General features: G+C 42.2%; 1 protein-coding gene across 1 annotated transcript; it reads right to left on the reverse strand.

Moving 5' to 3' along the window:
- Positions 1-1,930: 1,930 nt before the first annotated feature.
- On the reverse strand, positions 1,931-21,025 carry CHRNA9 (cholinergic receptor nicotinic alpha 9 subunit). The gene is made up of 6 exons (XM_059067085.2): positions 20,947-21,025; positions 20,514-20,659; positions 19,104-19,258; positions 9,834-10,366; positions 5,999-6,535; positions 1,931-2,100 (listed from the first exon to the last, which is right to left on the reverse strand). Exons 1-6 carry the CDS (start codon positions 21,008-21,010, stop codon positions 1,931-1,933), a joined length of 1,605 nt encoding a protein of 534 aa, XP_058923068.2. The 5' UTR covers positions 21,011-21,025.
- Between the last annotated feature and the right edge of the window lie 367 nt (positions 21,026-21,392).

Here is a 21,392-nt window from a genome sequence, read left to right on the forward strand (position 1 = left end):
GCCAAGAAGATAATTTACACTCCTAGGGTGAACAAAGGAACATCTATTACTAGAGCAACAAAAAAGAAAAAACACACATTTTTAATCTCTGCTATATCACATTAAGGAAGTTGGAGTTTATTCAACTTGTAGGTATTTAGTTAGCCATTTAAAAGTTTTAGGTGCAAGAGTCACAAGATCAGTTTGGCAGCAGTGAAGAAGGTAGAATAGAAGGAAAAGAAACCAGAGACAGGAGGCCCAGTTAAGGTACTACTACAACAGTCCAGGCAAAGATGACAAAGACCTGAAATAAGGCAGTTGCCAGGGACATAGAGAGAAGAGGACAGATGTGAAAACCATTCAGCAGGTAGAATTGACAGGATCGCTGGATTTCTAGCCTGGGTGGCAGAGTTGATGATGTACAGCTAAATGACACAGCAACACAGGAGGAGGAGTAGACTTGGATGACAATGTAGATTATGAGCTTAGTTTGGGGGCACAGTGAGTTTGAAAGTCTGTGAGACATTCAAGTGGCAGTACTTGGTTGACATGAAGAGTATAGTGGATTTGGAGCTAAAGCGAGAGCAGGACTGGACAAGTGACTTTGAGAATCACCAGGATATATGTGGCAGTAAAAGCCATGGGGAGGAGAGCTGAGGATGGAACAGTGAGGGACACCAACATTTACCAGAAGAGGGGGGATTGGAGACAGCAAGGGGTTCTGAGAACCAGCCATTTAAGAAGCAGAAAGTGATCACACAGAAGATCAGAGAGAAGAGTTTCAAGAAGGAGGAAGTGGGGCTTCCCTGGTGGCGCAGTGGTTAAGAATCTGCCTGCCAATGCAGGGGACAGGGGTTCGAGCCCCGGTCCGGGAAGATCTCACATGCCGCAGAGCAACTAAGCCCGTGCGCCACAACTACTGAGCCTGCGCTCTAGAGCCTGTGGGCTACAACTATAGAGCCCAGGTGTCACAACTACTGAAGCCTGTATGCCTAGAGCCTGTGCTCCTCAACAAGAGAAGCCACTGCAATGAGAAGCCCGCGCACCACAACGAAGAGTAGCCCCTGCTCGCCACAAGTAGAGAAAGCCCGCCTGCAGCAACAAAGACCCAATGCAGCCAACAATAAAATAAATAAATAAATTAAATAAAAGAAGGAGGAAGTGGTCAGTTGTGCTGACGGCAGCAGAGAGGCCTCAGAAGTATCCAGTGGATTTGGCAATTACCAAATGGTGAACTTGGTGAAAGCAGTGTCAGTTGAGTGGGGTGTAAAGAAGTCAGTTTTTAAATGTAGAGTGAAGTCAAAGAGTGAGAGAATGTGCCAGATGTCTCGCCTTTGTCCGTCCAGATCCACACTCTACCCTTCACCACTGTGCTCTTTGTCCCAGATACATAGTAACATCAATATGTTCCCATGACTCTGTTGAGCTTGACCAATGGTGAGCCTTGGGAGGAGATTGAAGGGAAGGAGAGTGAAGTGGGGATATATATTCCCCCAACTCCCTCGCTACGGGGTCTGCTGTATTCACTCAACCATAGTTCACAGCCTTCTCCAGCTGGGTTCAGGTAACCACTCCCTCCTGCCTCTTCTCAGGCCTCAGAGTGGTAATAGCTCTGCTTTACTGGTCTTAGGGTTTTCTACCACCCCTTGTGTTTCTCTACATCCTGCTCACACCTTTGTAAAGAGTCCTTTATTAAACCTTCCTCAAATTATGCAAATTCGAGCACACCATTGGTGTTCTGCTGGAACCCTGAATGATGAGGGGGGAACCTTGGCGGGGAAGAGTAGAAAGATAGAAATATGCAAAGACAAGGGAGGTTTTGTCACAGGATTTATTTTTTAAGGGTTAGAGAGCTTTGGATATACTGACAAGCTCCTGGAGTTTTAACAGCCAGGGCCTATTTCAAAGGTGTGATCTGAGAGGAAGGAAGAAATAGGCAGAGAGCTCTTTGCTAGCCTCTGGAGTTGATGGCAGTACAAGTGGCCTCACCAATGTTGCCCGAGGCATTCTGGAACCTGTGTTTCCAGTTTGACCAAGACAGTCCATTTGACAGGTTTGTCCATAGTTCTGCTGGCAACTGTTGGTCTGAGCAATGAGCTGATAGAAAAGTAGACACAAAGGCTAAAGAAAGAAAATGAACAAAGATCAGGACCTCAGCAAACCCAGGCACCCCTCATTGCACCAAGGCAGTCAGACAGCGAACAAAGTTGTTGGTGTTTTTTAAACTTTGCCAGGCTCTGCGTGACCCAGCCTTGCTTACCTTGCCAGTCTCCTCTTTCGTGTCTTTTGCAGGTCGCTGATTCCATCTCTGCCCCGAGGGCCTCCTTTCTCTTTCTCAAATAATAATAAGCTCTGTTCTGCCCTTGAGCTTGAATTCTGACCTTTCCACTGCCTGCAACCTGTCACTCTCCCCAAGTCTCATCCTAGCTAACTCCTTCGCATGCTCAGAGCTCATCTTCAAGGCCACTTCCTCAGCAGGCCGACCACCCCAATTCAGACCCATCCCCTTGGTTCCTCCCTGTCAGGCAGCCCTGGATCCTCTTTCAAAGCAGTCGCCACATCTTAAAATGTATGGAGGTGGAGAATTTTATTCAGAAGGTCAATTAGATTTTATTACAAGCCTTTTGTCTGTGTTTGTGTGTTTTTTTTCTAATTAATTAATTTATTTTTGGGCTGTTGGGTCTTTGTTGCTGCTCTCGGGCTTTCTCTAGTTGCAGCGAGCGGGAGCTACTCTTTGTTGCTGTGCGCGGGCTTCTCACTGCTGTGGCTTCTCCTGTTGCGGAGCACGGGCTCTAGGTGTGTTGGCTTCAGTAGTTGTGGTGTGTGGGCTTCAGTAGTTGTGGCACGTGGGCTCAGTAGCTGTGGCTCGCAGGCTCTAGAGCGCAGGCTCAGTAGTTGTGGCGCACGGGCTTAGTTGCTCCGTGGCATGTGGGATCTTCCCAGACCAGGGCTCGAACCCGTGTCCCCTGCATTGGCAGGCCGATTCTTAACCACTGCACCACCAGGGAAGTCCCAGTTTGTGTTTGTTTTTACGTCTAAGTCTTGAATTCATCTGGAATTTATTTTTGTATATTGTATATGATGAGGCCTCTTTCACAGTCTAAACTTCTCAGCACTTTGCTGGACCCTCTTAAGCACTTCCTTTCACTTACTCATTCTTTCAATAAGCATTTAATGGCTAATGACCTCGTACTCCGCCCTTTATTGCACACAGAAAATAAAAGAGAATATCCTTATCGCAAAGGATAAAAAGAGAATAATGGCAGAGCTTCTGGGCCTTATGACTAGAGAGGACCTCAGTATGTTTGGGGAAGCAGACTTGTGAATGGAAAAATGACAGCATAACAAGGTAACTGCTTTGGTGATGCAGGATGATTATAAACTAATGGAATTCTGGCAAAGAATGCATTTCTGTTCATTTGAGTCTTGCACTGTTTGTAACATATGTCTTACCCACTGAAATCATTTAGTAAATACTTTGACAATTAACCTGAGTGTACATTTTTTAAACTTTCACTTTTCTCCAAAGTTCCAAATATGTGTTCAGTTACTTCCTAGATTTCTCCACTAGGATGTCCCATACGCATTTCCAACTCAGATGTCCTAAATGCTTTCCTCCAAAACCTGGTCCTCCTTTACTTTTTGCCTCAGTTGTCTGAGATGGAAAGCTCAGAATCATTCTCAATGCCACCCTCTCCCTAACCCTATATCCATCTGGTCACCAAGTCCTGTCTAGTCTAGGTCATAAATACTACGTGATCCATTTTCTTATTCCCACCGTCTTGGGTCAAGCCTTCATTATCAATTCCCTGAATTGGTAAAAAAAAAAAAAAAAAAAAATCCAATAGATCTCTCTGCCTCTTCTCTTTTTTCTCTACAATCTTCTAACTGCCACCACAGTGTTATTTCTGAAACACAAATCTGAATTTATATCTTCCTTGCTTGAAACCCTTTTGTGCTACCAAATATTTTTAGAATAAAATTCCAAATTTTTGACATGGCTCAATAAGACTGCATCTCTCTGGCTATAGACAAATCTATCTCAGACAAATAATCTAAAATATGGAAAAAGTTATATATGTAAAATCGCTCATTGGGTACTATATTAGTTTTCTATTGCTACTGTAACAAACTACTGCAAACTTAGAATTTAGTGCCTTAAAACAACACAAAGGAAAGATGGGAAGATCCCTGGACTTTGTAACTCTGGATTTATTTTTGTGTAGATGAATAACCTCTATCTGCTTAAGTCATGGTCCATTGGGTTTTCTATTATTTGCTGCCAAATGCAACTGTAATTTATAAATGTACTTCTATAATTAAAATAAAGAAAAAATCATCTGATTCAAAGTTACATTTCCCCAACTCCTTCTAATCCCTTTAAATACTCACTTCTTTCTCTGTCTAGCGAACACCTACGCATCCTTCAAAGCCCAGCTCAAATGTTACACCTGTACAAAGTCTTTCCCAAGCTTTCCCTCAGATTAATCATTATTGTTCCCGTGGCATTTTGTCCATGCTTCTATGATAGCACTTTATGCTATATTCTTCTATTTTCTTGACTGTCTCCTCTACTGAACTACAAGTACCATATGAGAAACCAGAGGGTTGAAACCATGTTTTATATTTGTTTCCTTCAAGGCTGACTTAGCACTCAGTATATAGTAGGTACACAATAAATATTTTATGAATAAGTAGACAAAAGAGTAGAAAACAATGTCTATATGTTTAAACCAAATATCATCCTCTCTTTTCTAGGTTAACACTTGTCCTCTCTTCACTTCTGTTCATTTGTTTATTTGTTTTAATTGGTAAAAGAATAGCTGAGGAGTTGGAAGTTAGGGAATGGGTAGTAGTACTCAGATCATTTTAATCAAGATGGGAGTAAGGGAATTTGAAGACATTTGACTGAAAATTAGGAAAAAAGTGGAGAAACACAGGAAGAAATTTAGGGCAGAAATTCAGGATTAAGAATGAGAATCTCTCAGTCACAACTATCCTAAATCATGAGCTGTCATGGCCAAAAGCAGTGTGGTTTTAGCAGACCTGGCCTGAACTCACAGTGCTAAGGGTTTATTTCCCAGCACTATATGCCGCATAGTTGGATGTGGAGGTAGGTCACTTACACCCACCTTCCTCTGACACAGCTTCTTCCTCTGAGAAGGATAACTAGAAATACCTGCCCACCTAGCTCACAGAATTGTAGTGAAGATCAAAAAGGGTCAGAATTATGCATAAGATTTGCTATGACACCCATTGCTGATGTGAATCATGCAGCTTTATTATATGTAGGAGAAAATAAATGTTTGGTGAATAATTGAATGAATGAATAAATAAATAAGCCCAGTTTGCTGAGGATCTTATTTAAATCCAAGACTAAATGCAGGCATGACTTCATCTTTAAGGTTTATATAAAATATAACCAACATATATGACATCATCATTACAAAGAAAACTCTCTTCCCCATTAAGTCACTGATCCTTAGACCTTCTTTATATGGGACAAAATTTTTTATTCCATCATTTGAGATATGGCTTGAAATGCACCAGGCCCGAGAAAGGTAACAGTGAGACTTAAATTATACTAAGGAATATATCACTAGTTTCCTTTTTTAGAAAGCATGTTCTAAATAGGGACTAAGGGGAAAATGAGTTTCTTTTGTTTTGCTTTGAATTTTAAATGGAATGTAGTGTGCTTTTTTATCTGTACTGCTAAAGGAGAGAATAATTGTGTGATCTAGAAGCCAGAGACCTACCACTCTGGTAGGTTATAAAAGGGGTCCTTCTCTATTTCCTCTGTTTTCCTGCCCTTGAAATTTTGGACCTCCTGCTTGATTTAACCTGACAGATAGCTATAATATTGATCTGAAGTTGAAAGCAAAAAGTAAAGACAACATAAATCCTCATTTATATATATTTGTGTATATATAGTTATAGGTATTTCTAATTTGGAAGTACATTAGAGTAGATCACAGGGGAATTTTCTTGATTTATCCCCACATACCAAATGCTCACTAACCTGCTCTTGCTGTGATCAAAATAGTCATCACAAACACCATAATAAAAAAAATCCACATGAAGAATCGGTCTATGACCTTTGCAACCTTTTTCCATTCTCTGCCCTTGGAACTGGTGGCCTTATGGTCTTTGAGGCATTTGGCAATGTATTCGATATTCCTCGTCAGCACTTTGTACCTTGCACAGTAACTGTCAACATCCTGCGGGTTTTCACCCTGGTACCTCAAGTCATTCTTTAAGAGTTTGTTCATTTCCTTCTTTCTGGGAAGGTCTTTATTTCTGGTTGTCTTCAGATTAGCCTCTGGAAGGTTGCCGTAAACCTTCATGAGGTGGTCCTGTTCCCTGTCTTGGCGGGGGCTCAGGCAGCTCTCACCCACATCGTAGACAAACAAGATCCTAGACATGTATTTCAGGATGACTACCCTGGCCCAGTGTGGCACTGGCCGGGCCTCGGCCCCGCAGAAGTGGATATTCATCACCATAATGGTCAAGGCAGTGGACGCTGTGATCAAGGCCATTGTGGCTATGTAGTATTTGCCTGGAAAATAACAACAACCAAGTTAGCTTAAAACTGTCCTTGTGTTTGGCTCAGAAAGAAACAAACACCTTTTCTAAGGAAGCTGTATACACTAATGGTTACTGTTATAGACTGTTGCAGCCTCTCCCTTGCGGAGCACAGGCTCCGGACGTGCAGGCTCAGCGGCCATGGCTCACGGGCCCAGCCGCTCCGCGGCATGTGGGATCTTCCCGGACCGGGGCACGAACCCGCGTCACCTGCATCGGCAGGTGGACTCTCAACCACTGCGCCACCAGGGAAGCCCACTATTATAGACTTTTGAATAAAACTGGGATCAAATCCCAGCTCTGTCACTCACTAGACTTGTGACCTAGAGCAAGTTATATAATTCTGGTAAGCCTCAGCTTCCTTCTTAATAAAATGACTATAATATTAGAGTCTAACTCATAGGACTATGACGAGGCTTAACTGAGAAAATACAGGAAAAGTTTTCAGCACTGTCCCTTGCCCTGAGTTAAAAGGTTTGTAAATTTTTGCTGAGGTCATGTTGTGAAAAACTTCCAATTTCAACAAACAAATAAGTAAACAGTGAATGATCTTGGTCGGTTCTCAGAATTGTCTTTGGACCTTGTTAATATGAAAGCTCATTACCATTGGGGAAGAAAGGAGACACTGTGTCACTATCAGTCTATAACATGTGATTGCATAAAGCAAATATTCATGAAAAAGGAAAATTAAGGAAGGAAACAATAAAGATGAGGGTACACATTTCTGAAATGTAGAACAAAGAACCTAGAAGATGAACAAAACTAAAAGCAAGCTTTTTGAAAAGTGTAATAAAATTGATAAACCTTTGATGAGGCCACTCATGGAATAGAGATGGGAGAAAGAAAGAAAAATGGATGCAAAAGAAAAAAATAAGAGAATAGAAATTTAGAAAACAATAAAATAATATTACAAATAGCTGTATGATAATACATTTGAAAACCTAGATGAAATTTCTACGAATATATAAGATGTCAAATTTAGTGTAAGAAGAAAGAACACTTGAATAGAAATAGGAATTAACCAATACCTCTACCCACCCACCTTCCAAAAAGCTCTAGAGCCAAAAGGTTTTACAGGTGAGTTTTACTGTATTTTTAAGGAACAGATAACTCCTATCTTATGAAAGTTGTTCCAAAAATAGAAAAGAGGGAAAACTGCCTAGAAAATCTCATTTTATGAAGTAAATTCAGGCTTGGCTCCAAAAGTAGCAAGAAAGGAAATATTAAGGCCATTTCATTTAGAGACACATTTGAGAAAGTCCTATAAAAATCATTGGCTAACTAAATCCTATGGCATCTTTAATTGATAATTCATCATGATAAAGAAGAGTTTAGTTCAACATCAGAAAACTGTAATATAATTCACTAACTTAATGGGGGAAAAGAAAAAACTCACACGATCATCTTAACAGATGAAGACAATGCATTCGATAATGATTATCATCTGTTTATTATTTGTTAAAAGCTTTGAGTAAACCAAAAATAAATGGAATCTTTCTTAACATTGTCAAGGCTGCAGGCCAAAAGCCTGGATCAAATGCTACACTTGATGCAGGAAATTTAAACAAACACACTTCTATGAGATTGGAACTCTATTTCATAGGTGTTACAACTAACAAATTGTGACTATTAATAAAGTTCTCAAGATCTGTGTGCACCCTTCCGAAAAAGATGCATTTCATATTATCACAGAAACAGAAAAAGTAATGCTTATAAAATTCTTGAGACATGTTCTGAGACATCTTTCTTCAGAAATTGATCCAGCTTGCTTTTGAATCTTACTGCTAAAGAAGAGAGAGGGATCTGTCAATTGATCTTACCTCAAACAGGGTTATTATTAGATGTTGTCACTGTCAATCATTTCTGCCTCAGAAGAGGTGATAAAAGTACCAATAAATGTCTTCCTCTTTATTAGTGGTGGTGAGAAAGGAGAGAGCCTTCTGTGTCTATTTCTCAAAAAGGTGTACATGAGTGTGTGTGTGTGTGTGTGTGTGTGTGGTGGGGTGGGGGGAGGTGTTGCTGGGAGAGACGTAACAAGGAAGAGATCTCCAAACAGAGAAACCAATGTAGTAACGTCTAAATACTGGGTAATACTGGATACAGGAGAGGGTAAAAGGGCAGTACAATATCCCTTTTATATTGCTTTCTAAGTCTCCTGGTGTTCTGAAATTTCTCCTCATTGATTACATTAAAGGACTAAAAATTAGGTCTAGCTTCTGATTCTCCTAAGCATCTATTACAACAGCAAGTCATTGAGATAGACATATTGATCTGGGTGTTAACCTTGGTGGCAGGAAGTAGGTATTAAAGGTGTTAGGAAGGATCTCAGAACAAGGGAGGTAAAGGAAAGGGGAAGCAGGGATGGTAGCCACAGACTACACTCCTTCCCTCAGAGGGAAATTACATTATTGCAAATTTTTGAAAATGTGTTCTACTTGAGAATCACCTCAGATTCCCAAATCTTGCCCAAGATTGCTTAAAAAGAAAAACAACCTCTTTGGGTGTAGGAAACTGCATTTTTAACAAGCTTTCTCATGCCTACTATACCCAGTAAAGGTTGAGAATTATTCTATCAAGGGTAGACGGCAGGCTTAAAAATCCAGCTCATCATTTCCATCACATTTATCACTCTTCCCAAGAAGAAATCCCTTGTGACGTGATAATAATAGTCACTTTTCTCTCAGTCCTCACCATATGCCAGGCTCTGCGTTAAGCAGTGGCACAATGAGGTAGCAATTACACAAATTTTGCAGATGATGAAGTAGAGACTCAAAGATTAAGTAACTCTCTTAAGGCTGATCTAAGAATGAGTGGTGAAGTCAGAGTTCAAACGCAGATTTCTTTGACTTCAAAATCAGGGTCTTAATCTATAAGCCAGTGGTTTTTAGACTTGAACGAAAAGCTCATCGAAATCACCTAGAAAGCTTTTAAAAAACGGCTTGCCAGGCTTTACCGCCAGAGTTTCTAATTAAGCAGGTCTAGGTGGGCCCTGAGAATTTGCATTTCTAAAATGATGCTAATGCTGTGGATCCAGAGACCATACTGTGAGAACCACTGCTCTAAACCATATTGCTCTCATTCCTCTTTTGGGTAAACCTGGAGACAGCAAGACAGCCACGTCTCTTTTCAAAGATGCCAACTGAAGACACCAAAAGAAGTATGTGACAGCCTGTGTTGGGTCTGAAGTTGACTTCATTGTTAGGAGTTTAAAGATACAGATACAACCCCAGTTACCACAGTGCTGACTCAAAGTGTAAGACACTTGAACTCACCTATCAGAGGGACATTTTCTGAGGCTGGCATGATCTCTGCCACCATGAGCTGAAATACAGTCATGGCCAACAGTATGGTCACTCCCAGGGAGACCTTTTCCCCAGAGGCTGCTGGGAGATAAAAACTCAAGGGAGCCAGAAAAGATATGAGGACACATGGGATGAGGAGGTTGACGATATAGAAGGAGGACCGCCTCTTCAGAAGGAGAGTGAACGTCACATCCGGGTAAGGCTCAGAGCAGCAGCCATAGGAGATCACATTCTTCACAGCAGGCATGCCATGCACCTCCCACTCCACATCTTCGATGAAGTCGGAGAGGTCTCCGCTGTCCAGGGCGTTGAATATGTCCACCTGATTGCCGTTGTAGGTCCAGGAACCAAAGGTCAGGTTGCACTGCTGATTATCAAAGGGGAAGTAGGTGACATCCACCACACAGGAGCTTTTGGTGATGGCTGGTGCATCCCAGGTGATCTGCCCATCATACCGCAGGACCACGTTGGTGTTCACAGGCTCAGAAGATTCATCATCAGCCCTGGAGGTCAGAGGAGGAAAATGAGAGCTGCTCGCCAGGACAACTCACCAAACTCCTTACCCCCGATAGCTCACCACCCTGCGCCCATCACTTCAGTGTCTTGGCAATGGATCACCATTCCTGTCACCCTGGCTTGAAAGTCTGGAATCATCTCTAATTTGCCCTTCTTCCCCATTTCCTGTGAATAGTTAGGGCCGAGTTCTCTTGGATTCTTTCTTTAAAGCATCTCTGCTTTATGTCCCTTCCTCTGCATTTCCAGTGCCTCTCTCTTGGTCCAGGTATAATGATTCAAACATCCAGACAAAAAGTAAACGTGGCTAAAATCTAACAGGGAGCTCCGCTTACCGGATTCTGTTAACTGTGGGCACAAGAATATTAAAGTAACTTTTGGTTGCTGTTGAAAGAGGTCTACATGTTTACTGTAGAACATTTGAAAAACACAGAGAAAAAATTACTCACCCATAATCTAAGAGATAATAATTTATTCTAGATATAACTTCTTTTTGCTTTATCAACATTTATGCCTTACATCTTGGGGGTACGGAATTTCTGTTTCACTTTGGGGAATGACTCTTTCTCCATGACCATTGTAAGGCAGATGAAACAATGATCAAGGTTCCTCAGCCACCCTTGGCCAGGGGCTGGCTGTGTGACCCGAGCTAGGACCAAGTGATTCACTCTCCCTGCAGCTTAGATCTTAAGCAGAGTGACCCAAAGACCAAAAAGAGTCACACTGGTGATGGCTCCCTATAAAAGTCTATTAATGAATTTTTTTTTTTTTTTTAAAGCTCAATATTCCCCACTGTCTTGAACTGTAGAGTAGTCCTGGTTTGTCCTTTCCAAGGTCTGGTCATTGATTTTTTTTCCTTTAATTCAGTGAGCCGTACGATATCCTTCCAACAAGTTCCTTTTGTCACAAGGTAGACCAAGCCAGTTTCTAATGCTTACAGACTTAACTGATGTTTCTGTTAATATTTTAATGCACAGTTTTCCAACTGTTCCTTACGATTTTTTTCCCTACAAAATATATTATGGCTAAATGTAATGTGGTTTGCTGAATTAGATTCTGGAACAGAAAAAGTACATTACTGGAAAAACTGGTGAAGTCCAAATAGTTTGTAGTTTAGTTAATAGTATTGTATTAGTCTTGACAGATGTACTATGGTTACATAAGATGTAACATTAAGGGAAACTGGGTGAAGAATAAACAAGAACTCTGTACCATCTTCGCAAATTTTCTGTAAAATTATCTCAAAATAAAAAAGTTAATTTACAAAAAAAAACCATTGAGACAATTTAAAAACATATATGATCATCTGTTCATATTCTTTTGCAACTTTATTTTTGTGGCTAAATGGTATTCAGTTACATTCCATTATAGAGATGTGCCATAGTTATTTAACCAATTCACCTATTTCAACGTTATGGTTGTTTCCAGTTTTTACATTTACAAGCAATGCCGCCGTGAACATCTCTGTAGTCATATTGTTGCACTTACCCACTGACTCTTTCCTTAGGTTAAATTGCTAGAAGAGAGTGTGTTAGATCAAAGAACTGGCATGTTTTAATAGTTTTTTTCCTACTTATTAAAATTTAAGTACCACAATGTTAACTGTAATGGTCTGATTGGGTCCACTCTAATCAGAGCATTACAGCTGAATTGTGGCACTCGGTTTTTAATGGAGGTCTAAAGAGGGGATATTTAACGTGGTCTTGTGAAGAGAACAAAATGAATATTTTGAAAATGCCTGAACCTACCCTCTGTAACAATGAGAAATATATATAGTTAGCTATACGAGAAGTGAGAACTGGAGGATGGGAACTCACCCATCCTACCTTCCTTGGTGTAAGAGATCTCAGGGTTAGAGAGAATCTATCTGGAGCTAGAACAATTGTATTAGTCATGGTCCCTGCAGAAAGTGAATGGCCCACTCAAAGCAGATAATTTGAGGAGTGTTTAATGCAGGGACTATTTACAAAGGTATGGATAAGGTGTAGGGCAACCACTCCAGGGCTAGTAACAGCAGAGCTATTACCATTCCTGGGCCTGAAGAGGTGAAGGGAAGGTACAGTTACGAAGACCTGGAAGGAAAGACTTGCATAAGAGGTCACCATGATAGGAGTTATACATTTCTGTCAAGGGACACAGCACGCCAAAGATAATAACTCTATAGGGAGAGAGCAAGGGAAAACATGCTCTAACCTCACTCCCTTTTCTCCCTCCAATTGCTCACTGGTGCTTCTCATTGGCCCAACCCAACCAGAAGCCAGAGGGCAAAGGAGCCCACTGTCTGAAAACATCACCCCAGCTCCTCAGGAGGAGTTTAAAGGCATTACTATTTAATTACTTCATGACCAATATCTTGTTTTATCTCCCTGGTTTCTCTGATCACATCTTTTTACAGCTCAGCACTTGCACTGGTTTCCTGTGGCCGACCAAACACTTCCAAACCTCCTAAGTTCAGTGTCCTAGATGTTCCATGATCTACTCCTATCCCACTGTGTAGCCTCTCACTGGTCTTCCTTCACTCACACACCACCAATCAAGGCTGAAACCCTAATAGATCCTGTGAATGTCTCTTCTTTACTCAAATTGTTTCTTCTGTCTATAATACCCACCCCACTTTCTGCAAGTATAAATCTAATACATCCTTCAAGACAGCTCATATGCCCACCCCTCTGAGAAGCCCTGCCTGCCCCTCCAGTCTGATAAAATCCCTTCACCTTTGAAGAGCTCTGGCACTTTATTTCTGTGTTATGAGGGGCCTACATTTTACATACATTTCTTTTTTTTTTTGCGGTACGCGGCCCTCTCACTGTTGTGGCCTCTCCCGTTGCAGAGCGCAGGCTCAGCGGCCACGGCTCATGGGCCCAGCCGCTCCGTGGCATGTGGGATCTTCCCGGACCGGGGCACGAACCTGTGTCCCCTGCATCGGCAGGCGGACTCTCAACCACTGCGCCACCAGGGAAGCCCAACATACATTTCTTATTGGACTGTTCATTGAGGTCAGAGACTGAGTCTTAAAATCCTAACCCCTCAACACATGACTGAATGCCTCACAGAAGAAGGATTTAACAAAGAAAGGTAAGTGGGTAGGTAAGTGGGTTGATTGAATCAATACTGCTCATTCTCCTTTAGAAAGTAGCAATGACATCACAGAAATATCACAGAGAGATTTGGGTTAAAATCTTGGTCAGGTTTTGTAACCTTGAGCAAGTAACATTTCTATCACCCACCTGTAAAAGTAGAGGTTATAATATCTTAAGGTTTCTTTTTAAATGTTATCTTAAGTAAATAATTAATCTATTAATTTCTTATTGCTGCTGTAAAAATTTACCACAAACCAAGTGTCCTAAAATAATACAAATTTAGCATCTCTACAGTTTTAGAGATCAAAAATCCGAAAATCAAGGTTTAGGCAGGGCTGCATTCTTTCCAGAGGCTCTAAAGGAGAGTCCATTTCCTTGACTTTTCCAGCTTCTAGAGGCTGCCTGCATTCTTTGGTTTAGGGCTCCTTCCTTCCATCACTCTGATCTCTGCTTCCTTTGTGGCATCTGACTCTCCCACATCTCTCCCTTATAAGGACTTGTAAGATTGTTTCCATTGACCCCAGCAAGGTAATCTCCTCTCAGATCCTTAATTTAATCACACCTGCAAAGTCTGTTTTGCCATGTAAGGTGACATATTCACAGACTTCAGGGATTGGGATGGGGACACTCTGGGGGCAATTATTTTGTCTACCACACTATGTCGAGCCCCAATTCACTGCCTGACACATAGTAAGTGTCCAATACATATGAGTTTCTTCTCTTTCCCTTCCCTCTGTTTCTAACTGGATTCCATTTTCCCAACTAGAAAATGAAAAAAATTACAGGGACAAAATTTCAAAATGGAGATCGAGAGGGCAGCGTTCAATAATATGACCCTAAGAGATTATTTAAGTTGTTTTCCTCTTATCTTCCCTTTCCTCCAACACTTAGTGCCCTTCAGGCAGTTCCTTCTCCTCTGGTCAAAGACTGAGCTGACTTCAGCTTTGCACTTGAGCAGAAAGACCTTTCCCAGCAGGGACTGTAAGAAGCCAGATCCGCAGAACTGGAGAAGTGTGGGCTGGTGAAGGAGAGAACAGTGAGAATCAGCCAGTTTTTCTGGTACCAGACAGTGCCTGGAACCTCGACATAGGCTTTTCTCTTTACTCAGTCCCACAATCCACCCTTTTTCCCATCTCCAATGTCTCCCTCCGTCTTTCATGTGTCCCCCTTATCTTCCCTTCCATGTCAAAATGAAGTCCCTCTTGGGCTTCCCTGGTGGTGCAGTGGTTAAGAATCCACCTGCCAATGAAGGGGACACGGGTTCGAGCCCTGGTCCAGGAAGATCCCACATGCCACGGAGCAACTAAGCCCGTGCTCCACAACTACTGAGCCTGCTCTCTAGAGCCTGTGAGCCACAACAGCTGAGCCCGCACACCACAACTACTGAAGCCCGTGCACCTAGAGTCCATGCTCTGCAACAAGAGAAGCCACCGCAATGAAAAGCCCACGCACCACAATGAAGACCCAACGCAGCCAAAAATAAATAAATAAATAAATTTATTAAAAAAAAAGAAAAGTCCCTCTCTTTCTTTTCAAGGTTAACTTCTCTTCTTGAACTGTGACTTCTTTCCTTCCAAGTCTCTTTCAGTATTTCGCCTCTCTTGGTCTCTCTTATTCTCTCTGGCTCCTCTAATCCCCTCCCAACTCGGTTCCCAAGTCTCCCTACCAACTTCCCTTCCTCCCAGGCCCCTCCCACCTCTCTCCTCTCTTTCTGCACACCGCTCTCAAGAGTAATTGATGCATGCTGCTTTCACTTCCCCATCTTGCCTGTATTCTTGCAATTTGGCTTCTTCCCAACTTTCAAAGTGTGCTCTTTCAAAGGTCACTCATGACTTGCAAATGGACAAATCTAAAGACTCTAAGAGTCTGTCAACCCTTCCCAAGCACTTCACGCTGTGAGTTGTTCCTAGACATCCTTTCTTCTCTTGGTTTCTATGAGGCAATTCTCTCAGTTCTCCTTCTACCCCTTTAACCATTTCTTCTGAATGTTCTCTGTAAATTTCTTCAATGAAGAAATTCTCCATCTTTATCCTCAGCCATTTTCTTTCCCTCCTTGAGCAGTTCTACAAGGGCTTAAAGGGCTTTTGATAGCTCTAGCCGTGACCTTCTTTCCAGGCTTAAAACTTGCCTTTGCAATCTCTTTGTTGGCTGTCTCCTCTGTTCCTTTGGTCTCCCAAACTGAACAGGTCTCACACCAAACTCATCATCTTTTTCTCCAAACCTGTTCCTCTTCTGCCTCATTTATTAACAATCTCATCTTTCTTTTTTTCTTTTTAAGGAGTTTATTGATGTATGATTGGCATACAATAAATTGCATACATTTAAAGTATACAATTTGATAAAATTTAACATATGTATATCCAATCTCATCTTACAGTTTTTCCATCCTTTCAATTCTCTAAGCTACTTAAGCAGAACTTAAAGCTAAATTGTAGACAAATCTTTCTGAGTACCACAGGGTACCCAATTTCTCACTAGGTCTAAAATCCAAGTATCAAACTGGTCCATTAAAATCCAACCATTAAAACTCTCTCATAGTAAACACACTTCTGAAATTTCTGTAATCCACTCTTTACCTAATCTAAAAATGTCAGGAATCCTTGCACCCTCTTATACTAACCATTATATTGGCCACATACCTATACTAAACAACCCCACCAGAACTTTGAGCCCCAATTTACTTATTCCTTTACAGACTTGGTAACAGCCAATATCTGCTTTGAGTCATTATATTGTTAAAGAGCTCACTACTTCTTGGGAAAATTCATTATTCAAATTATTAGTTATTTTTTAAAAATTACAATAAAATGCAATTAAAAAACCCTTTAACTTCTACTCATTGTTTTGGGTTTTGTCCTCTGGAGGAATTTTCTCTTTTTTCTCTACCTTGTTTTTCCTATGATTGCCTGTGACAGCCATCAAGTCTTCCTAAGGACCTCTCTCTTCCAAACTAAGCATCAATAAATTCGACTGCTCGTCATATGAAATAGCTTCCAGGCCCAGGACCATCCTGATCACTCCTCAGCAGCAAGTCTAACCCATGGATTCAGGCACCAATGGTGAATCTAGATGTTAAGCATCTTCCTGCCCAAACTATCTTTATCACACATGACTGGATCACCTGCTTTATACCCCTCTTTATTCTCCTTACCACCACTCAGGAAGCCCATTTTGTGGTCTACAAGTTTCTGTACCAGTTTCTGAGAAGTACTTATATTGATTATATCAGGGAGCAGAAGATTCTGCAGGTCCAGGGATTCAGCTAGAAGGACCAGGTTCAGGGTCTTTCCTGGGGACCCCAAAGGACTGGGGTCCCTCCTTTGCCTGATCCTCTAACTCTCTTCTATTCTCATTTCAGTTGTTTAAAGGAATGCAAATGACATCCAACCATAAGTACATTTAGGGTTTCCTCTGAATAGTAAAACTCTGATGTTACTGAGAAGGAGAACACACAGGAAAATAGAGGATCCAAAACAGAACTGTCCATGATAGGAGGGGAAAGAAGACTAAAGAGTCAATCCAGAGGAAAGGAAAAGAGTTGATGAATCAGTGTGGTGAAAAGGGTCTGTGTGTGAAAGAAAAGGGGACCAGAACTCACACTTCTCAAAGCCAGCGATCTGTGGGGGAAAGGACGGAGAATGGGGACAAAATTTACCAAAGCCGCAGCAGGTTTGTGTGAGCTCATGAGTGCATAACTGGCTTCTCTGATAAAGGGGGACTGGGGTAGGCTTAACTTAGGTCACGCCAGCTCGGAAAGAAGTGTTTCAGTAAGAGCTGGGCACTGCTTCAGTCAATCAAAGCAGGAGGAAAAGGAGAACCAGCATTCTGTTTTTCTCCAGGGAGAAGTTTGAACTTATAGAATGCTGTAAGTGTTCTATGTAAAGTGTATCCTCTGATTACTCTCCTTCACCCTGTGTGTGGGACAAGGTAATGGACAACCTGGATCAATCTCTTGCCTGCTATGTACGTGTGTGTGTGTGTGTGTGTGTGTGTGTGTGTGTTGAGGGGCGTGTGAACCAGAGTACTAAAGCACCAGAACTTGGATGTGATCTTGCTTGGGAAGGGGTATGGAAGAGTTGCCATTCCAGAGTGGGGAATGGACAGCAGCATCAGGGCTATGATTCATGAGGTCATGACCATTGGACAAGCTCTCTGAGTAAGGACTGAGACTAAAATCCAGGCTGCAACCTACCAGTGGCTTCTTGAAGGGAAACTCACATCCAGTAGAAGGCTGAGCTCTCAGGAGAGTCCTTCTGAGCTGCTCCCCATTCATATTGCTCTGCTCAAAGAGGAACCTTTCCCAACCCTGAGAAACTTGAGTTCCAGAATAAAAAGAGAGAGGAGCCCCTTTGACAACAGGTGGAGCACCTGAATCTGAATTGAGACAGCTATCTGGTTCCTTCTCAAAGTGGGATCCGTGGAACAGCAGAACTACCATCTGGAGCTTATAGAAATGCAGAACGTTAAACTCTACCCCAGACTTACTAAATCAGAATCTGTATTTTAGCAAGCTCCTCAGATGATTCGTGCACACTTTACAATTTTATTTATTTATTTATTTTTTGCAGTACGCGGGCCTCCCACTGTTGTGGCCTCTCCCGTTGCGGAGCACAGGCTCCGGACGCGCAGGCTCGGCAGCCATGGCTCACGGGCCCAGCCGCTCCGCGGCATGTGGGATCTTCCCGGACCGGGGCTCGAACCCATATCCCCTGCATCGGCAGGCGGACTCTCAACCACTGCGCCACCAGGGAAGCCTACACTTTACAATTTGAGAAACTTAAACCTACCCACTCGCCAAGGCCCCTTGCTCTCCAACCAGGAAAAGGCCAACTGGTGATCTTATGATCTAGTTCATCTTCCACTCCATACAAAGTCCAAATGCCATAGGCCAGCTTCTAGCAGGCCCATTCTGATTTAATCTTAATAGTATCATGTATTTTTGACACATGATCTTAGACAAGGAAGCACCACTGTTAAGGGTTGAATTGCATCTGTGAAAACTTCCTATGTTGAAATCCTAGTCCCTGGCACTTCAGAATGTGACCTAATTTGGAACAGGGTCATTGCAGATGTAATTAGTTTAGAAGAGGTCATACTGGTGTGGTGTAAACACCTAATTCAACAAGACTGGTGTCCTTATACCAGGGAAAATATGGACACAGACAACACACAGGGAGAACATCATGTGAAGAAGAAGGCAGAGATTGTGTGATGCTTCTACAAGTCAAGAAACTGAAGATTACCAGCAACCACCTGAGAAGCTAGGGGAGAGACAGGGAACAGAGCTTCCTCACAGCCCTCAGAAGGAACCAACCTTACCAGTACCTTTATCTTGCACTTCTAGCCTCCAGAACTGTGAGACAATAAGTTTCTGTCATTTAAGCCAACCAGTATGTGGTACTTTGTTACAGTAGCCCTAGAAAACGAACATGGCTTCTAATACAGTTTCTCATCTGAAAAGGGGGCTGTAACTCTAAGATTTTGTGACCTATTGTTTTATTATCTGAGGTTTTATGACCTTCACTTCAGGGACTAGGAACATGAATAGACTTAACTTCGTGCATGTTTTAAACTTTCTTTTTCCATTATGTTTACATTCTGTTACATCAATAAATTCATTCCTGAGAAACTACTGACTTGCACTTACTTGTTATACAGGACAATATCCGGCCTCCACACCAAGTCGCTGGGGATCCTGATGGAGTCCAGTCCATCATACTGGTCTCGATCCCACGTGAGATACGCATCGTGCCAGATTTGGCGGATCCACAAATAGGCAGTCAGAATTTGATTTCTTTCGTCCTGCACAATTAACCCAGATATAACTTTATCCCATCAACACCTCAACTGAATGCACTTGTCTCTAGAACACTTATCTTCAAAATAGGAATTCCAAGAGCACTAGTCTATTTCCAATAAGTAAGTGAGAATTTTTCCAGTCTATCCCCTTGATTGACTGCCAGGGTATGTTTTTTTCTGTGATTTAGAATGTACAGTGGACAAATATTTAAATCATCAGATCTCTGCATGGATCAACTGTCCAAATTTCTCTGAAAATGGATCAACCGATGATTCTTTTGAATGCAAAAGTCGGCAAACATCGATAATGTACCAAAGAAAAGTCTTTCAAGTTTCATAACTTCGTGTAATTAAACACATGTAAGCATTATATAAGGTAAGTCATCTTAAAACACCAGCTTTTGGGCTTCCCTGGTGGCGCAGTGGTTAAGAATCCGCCTGCCCATGCAGGGGACATGGGTTCGAGCCCTGGGAAGATCCCACATGCCGTGGAGCAACTAAGCCCGTGCGCCACAACTACTGAGCCTGCGCTCTAGAGCCCACGAACCGCAGCTACTGAAGCCCGCGTGCCTAGAGCCCGTGCTCCGCAACAAGAGAAGCCACCGCAATGAGAAGCCTGTACACCACAACGAAGAGTAGCCCCCACTCGCGGCAACTAGAGAAAACCCACGCTCAGCAACGAAACCCCAATGCAGCCAAAAAATAAATAAATTAATTAATTTTTTAAAAAACCACCACCTTTTAAAAAATGGGGATAAAAATTCACATTACATGAAACTCACCACTTTAACCATTTTAAAGTGTACAGTCCAGTGACTTTCAGTTTATTCACAATGTTGCGGAACCATCACCATTCTCTACTTCCAGAACATTTTGTCACCCCAGAAGAGAAAGCCTATGACCGTCAAGCAGTCTATCACTATTCCCCAATTATTCCCACAGCTCCTGGCAATCACTACTCAGCTTTCTGTCTCTATGTTTTTGCTGATTTTGCACATTTCATAGAGATGGAACATGTAATGTGTAACCAACTTTCTTTAGATGATCTAAGACTGTTAGTGTTAATGGCCAGGATTAGGTAATTTAGTGAAATTAATTTTGTAGAAAGCTTTCTTCCCCTGGAGTTCCCTTCTTCTATCAGCTTGCACACAGAGCTCCCTGTTCTCACTTTCTCTCAAATTCCCAGTTCAGACATTCCCTTTGGAAAGCACTGTTAGTTTCATTCTAAACATTTCAGAGTTACCACTATGTTACTCACCATATCCTTAATCTGAGAAAGTGTAATCTGGAGCGTGACATTCAGGACTTTATCTGTATCCTCTACTGGACGAAGAGCATTGGAATAATCTTCAAAAATGTCATTAAACAACTTCTGAGCATATTTTCCATCTGCTGTTTCTCCAACTGCTCAAAAGAGGGACCTGATCAACCTTCAGTGTCGTGTATATTTCAAGGCAAAGCACAATAGCCCGAGGACTAGCATTGGGGATAATCTAGCATCAGCTAGGGACAAGCTCTAGGTCAATGGGAGTTATTTTTCTGGCACACCCTACAGGATTAGTATGAGTCAGTAAGAACATGAAGTACTTCCTTGCAGTTAGAACATTTGTTCCTTCTTCCTGGCCCACCCTAAAACCCAAAGCAGTGGGCCCAGATGAGCGACAATGGTTACACGCCCACCAGCCTCTTACCTCTCAGTCTGGAGGCAGCAAAGTAAATCCAACAAAAGGAGATGCAGAAGTGGGGCCAGTTCATCTTTTTCCTAAGCCTCTGTAAATTCCCAGCCAGGCAGTGCGGTCTTCCAGTTCTCTGTGAATGGGAAGGGTCTGGTCACAAAGCACCCACTCTGCCGCTATCTCTGCACAGCAGAGAGCTCAGGCTTGCAGTGCACGGAGCGCCCTAGGTCCTGAGATCCCTCCCCATTGGTAATCTGAGACTGGCAGCTCTAGTAGCTGAGAAGTCAGGAGCCCCAGGTGGGTTAGGTCAGGCAGTGCTGTTCTGGGGGAGCCATCTTGGTTGAGCATCCCTAGCTATACCTTCAGCAGGAATATCCAGACCGAACTTTCAGGGGAAGAGAGGTAGGAGTCCGACACTCCCTGAGATTCCACCTAAGCAGACCAGACACTTTCTATACCTG

The sequence above is a fragment of the Kogia breviceps genome, chromosome 6 (assembly GCF_026419965.1).
Source record: "Kogia breviceps isolate mKogBre1 chromosome 6, mKogBre1 haplotype 1, whole genome shotgun sequence".
NCBI lineage: Eukaryota > Metazoa > Chordata > Mammalia > Artiodactyla > Physeteridae > Kogia > Kogia breviceps.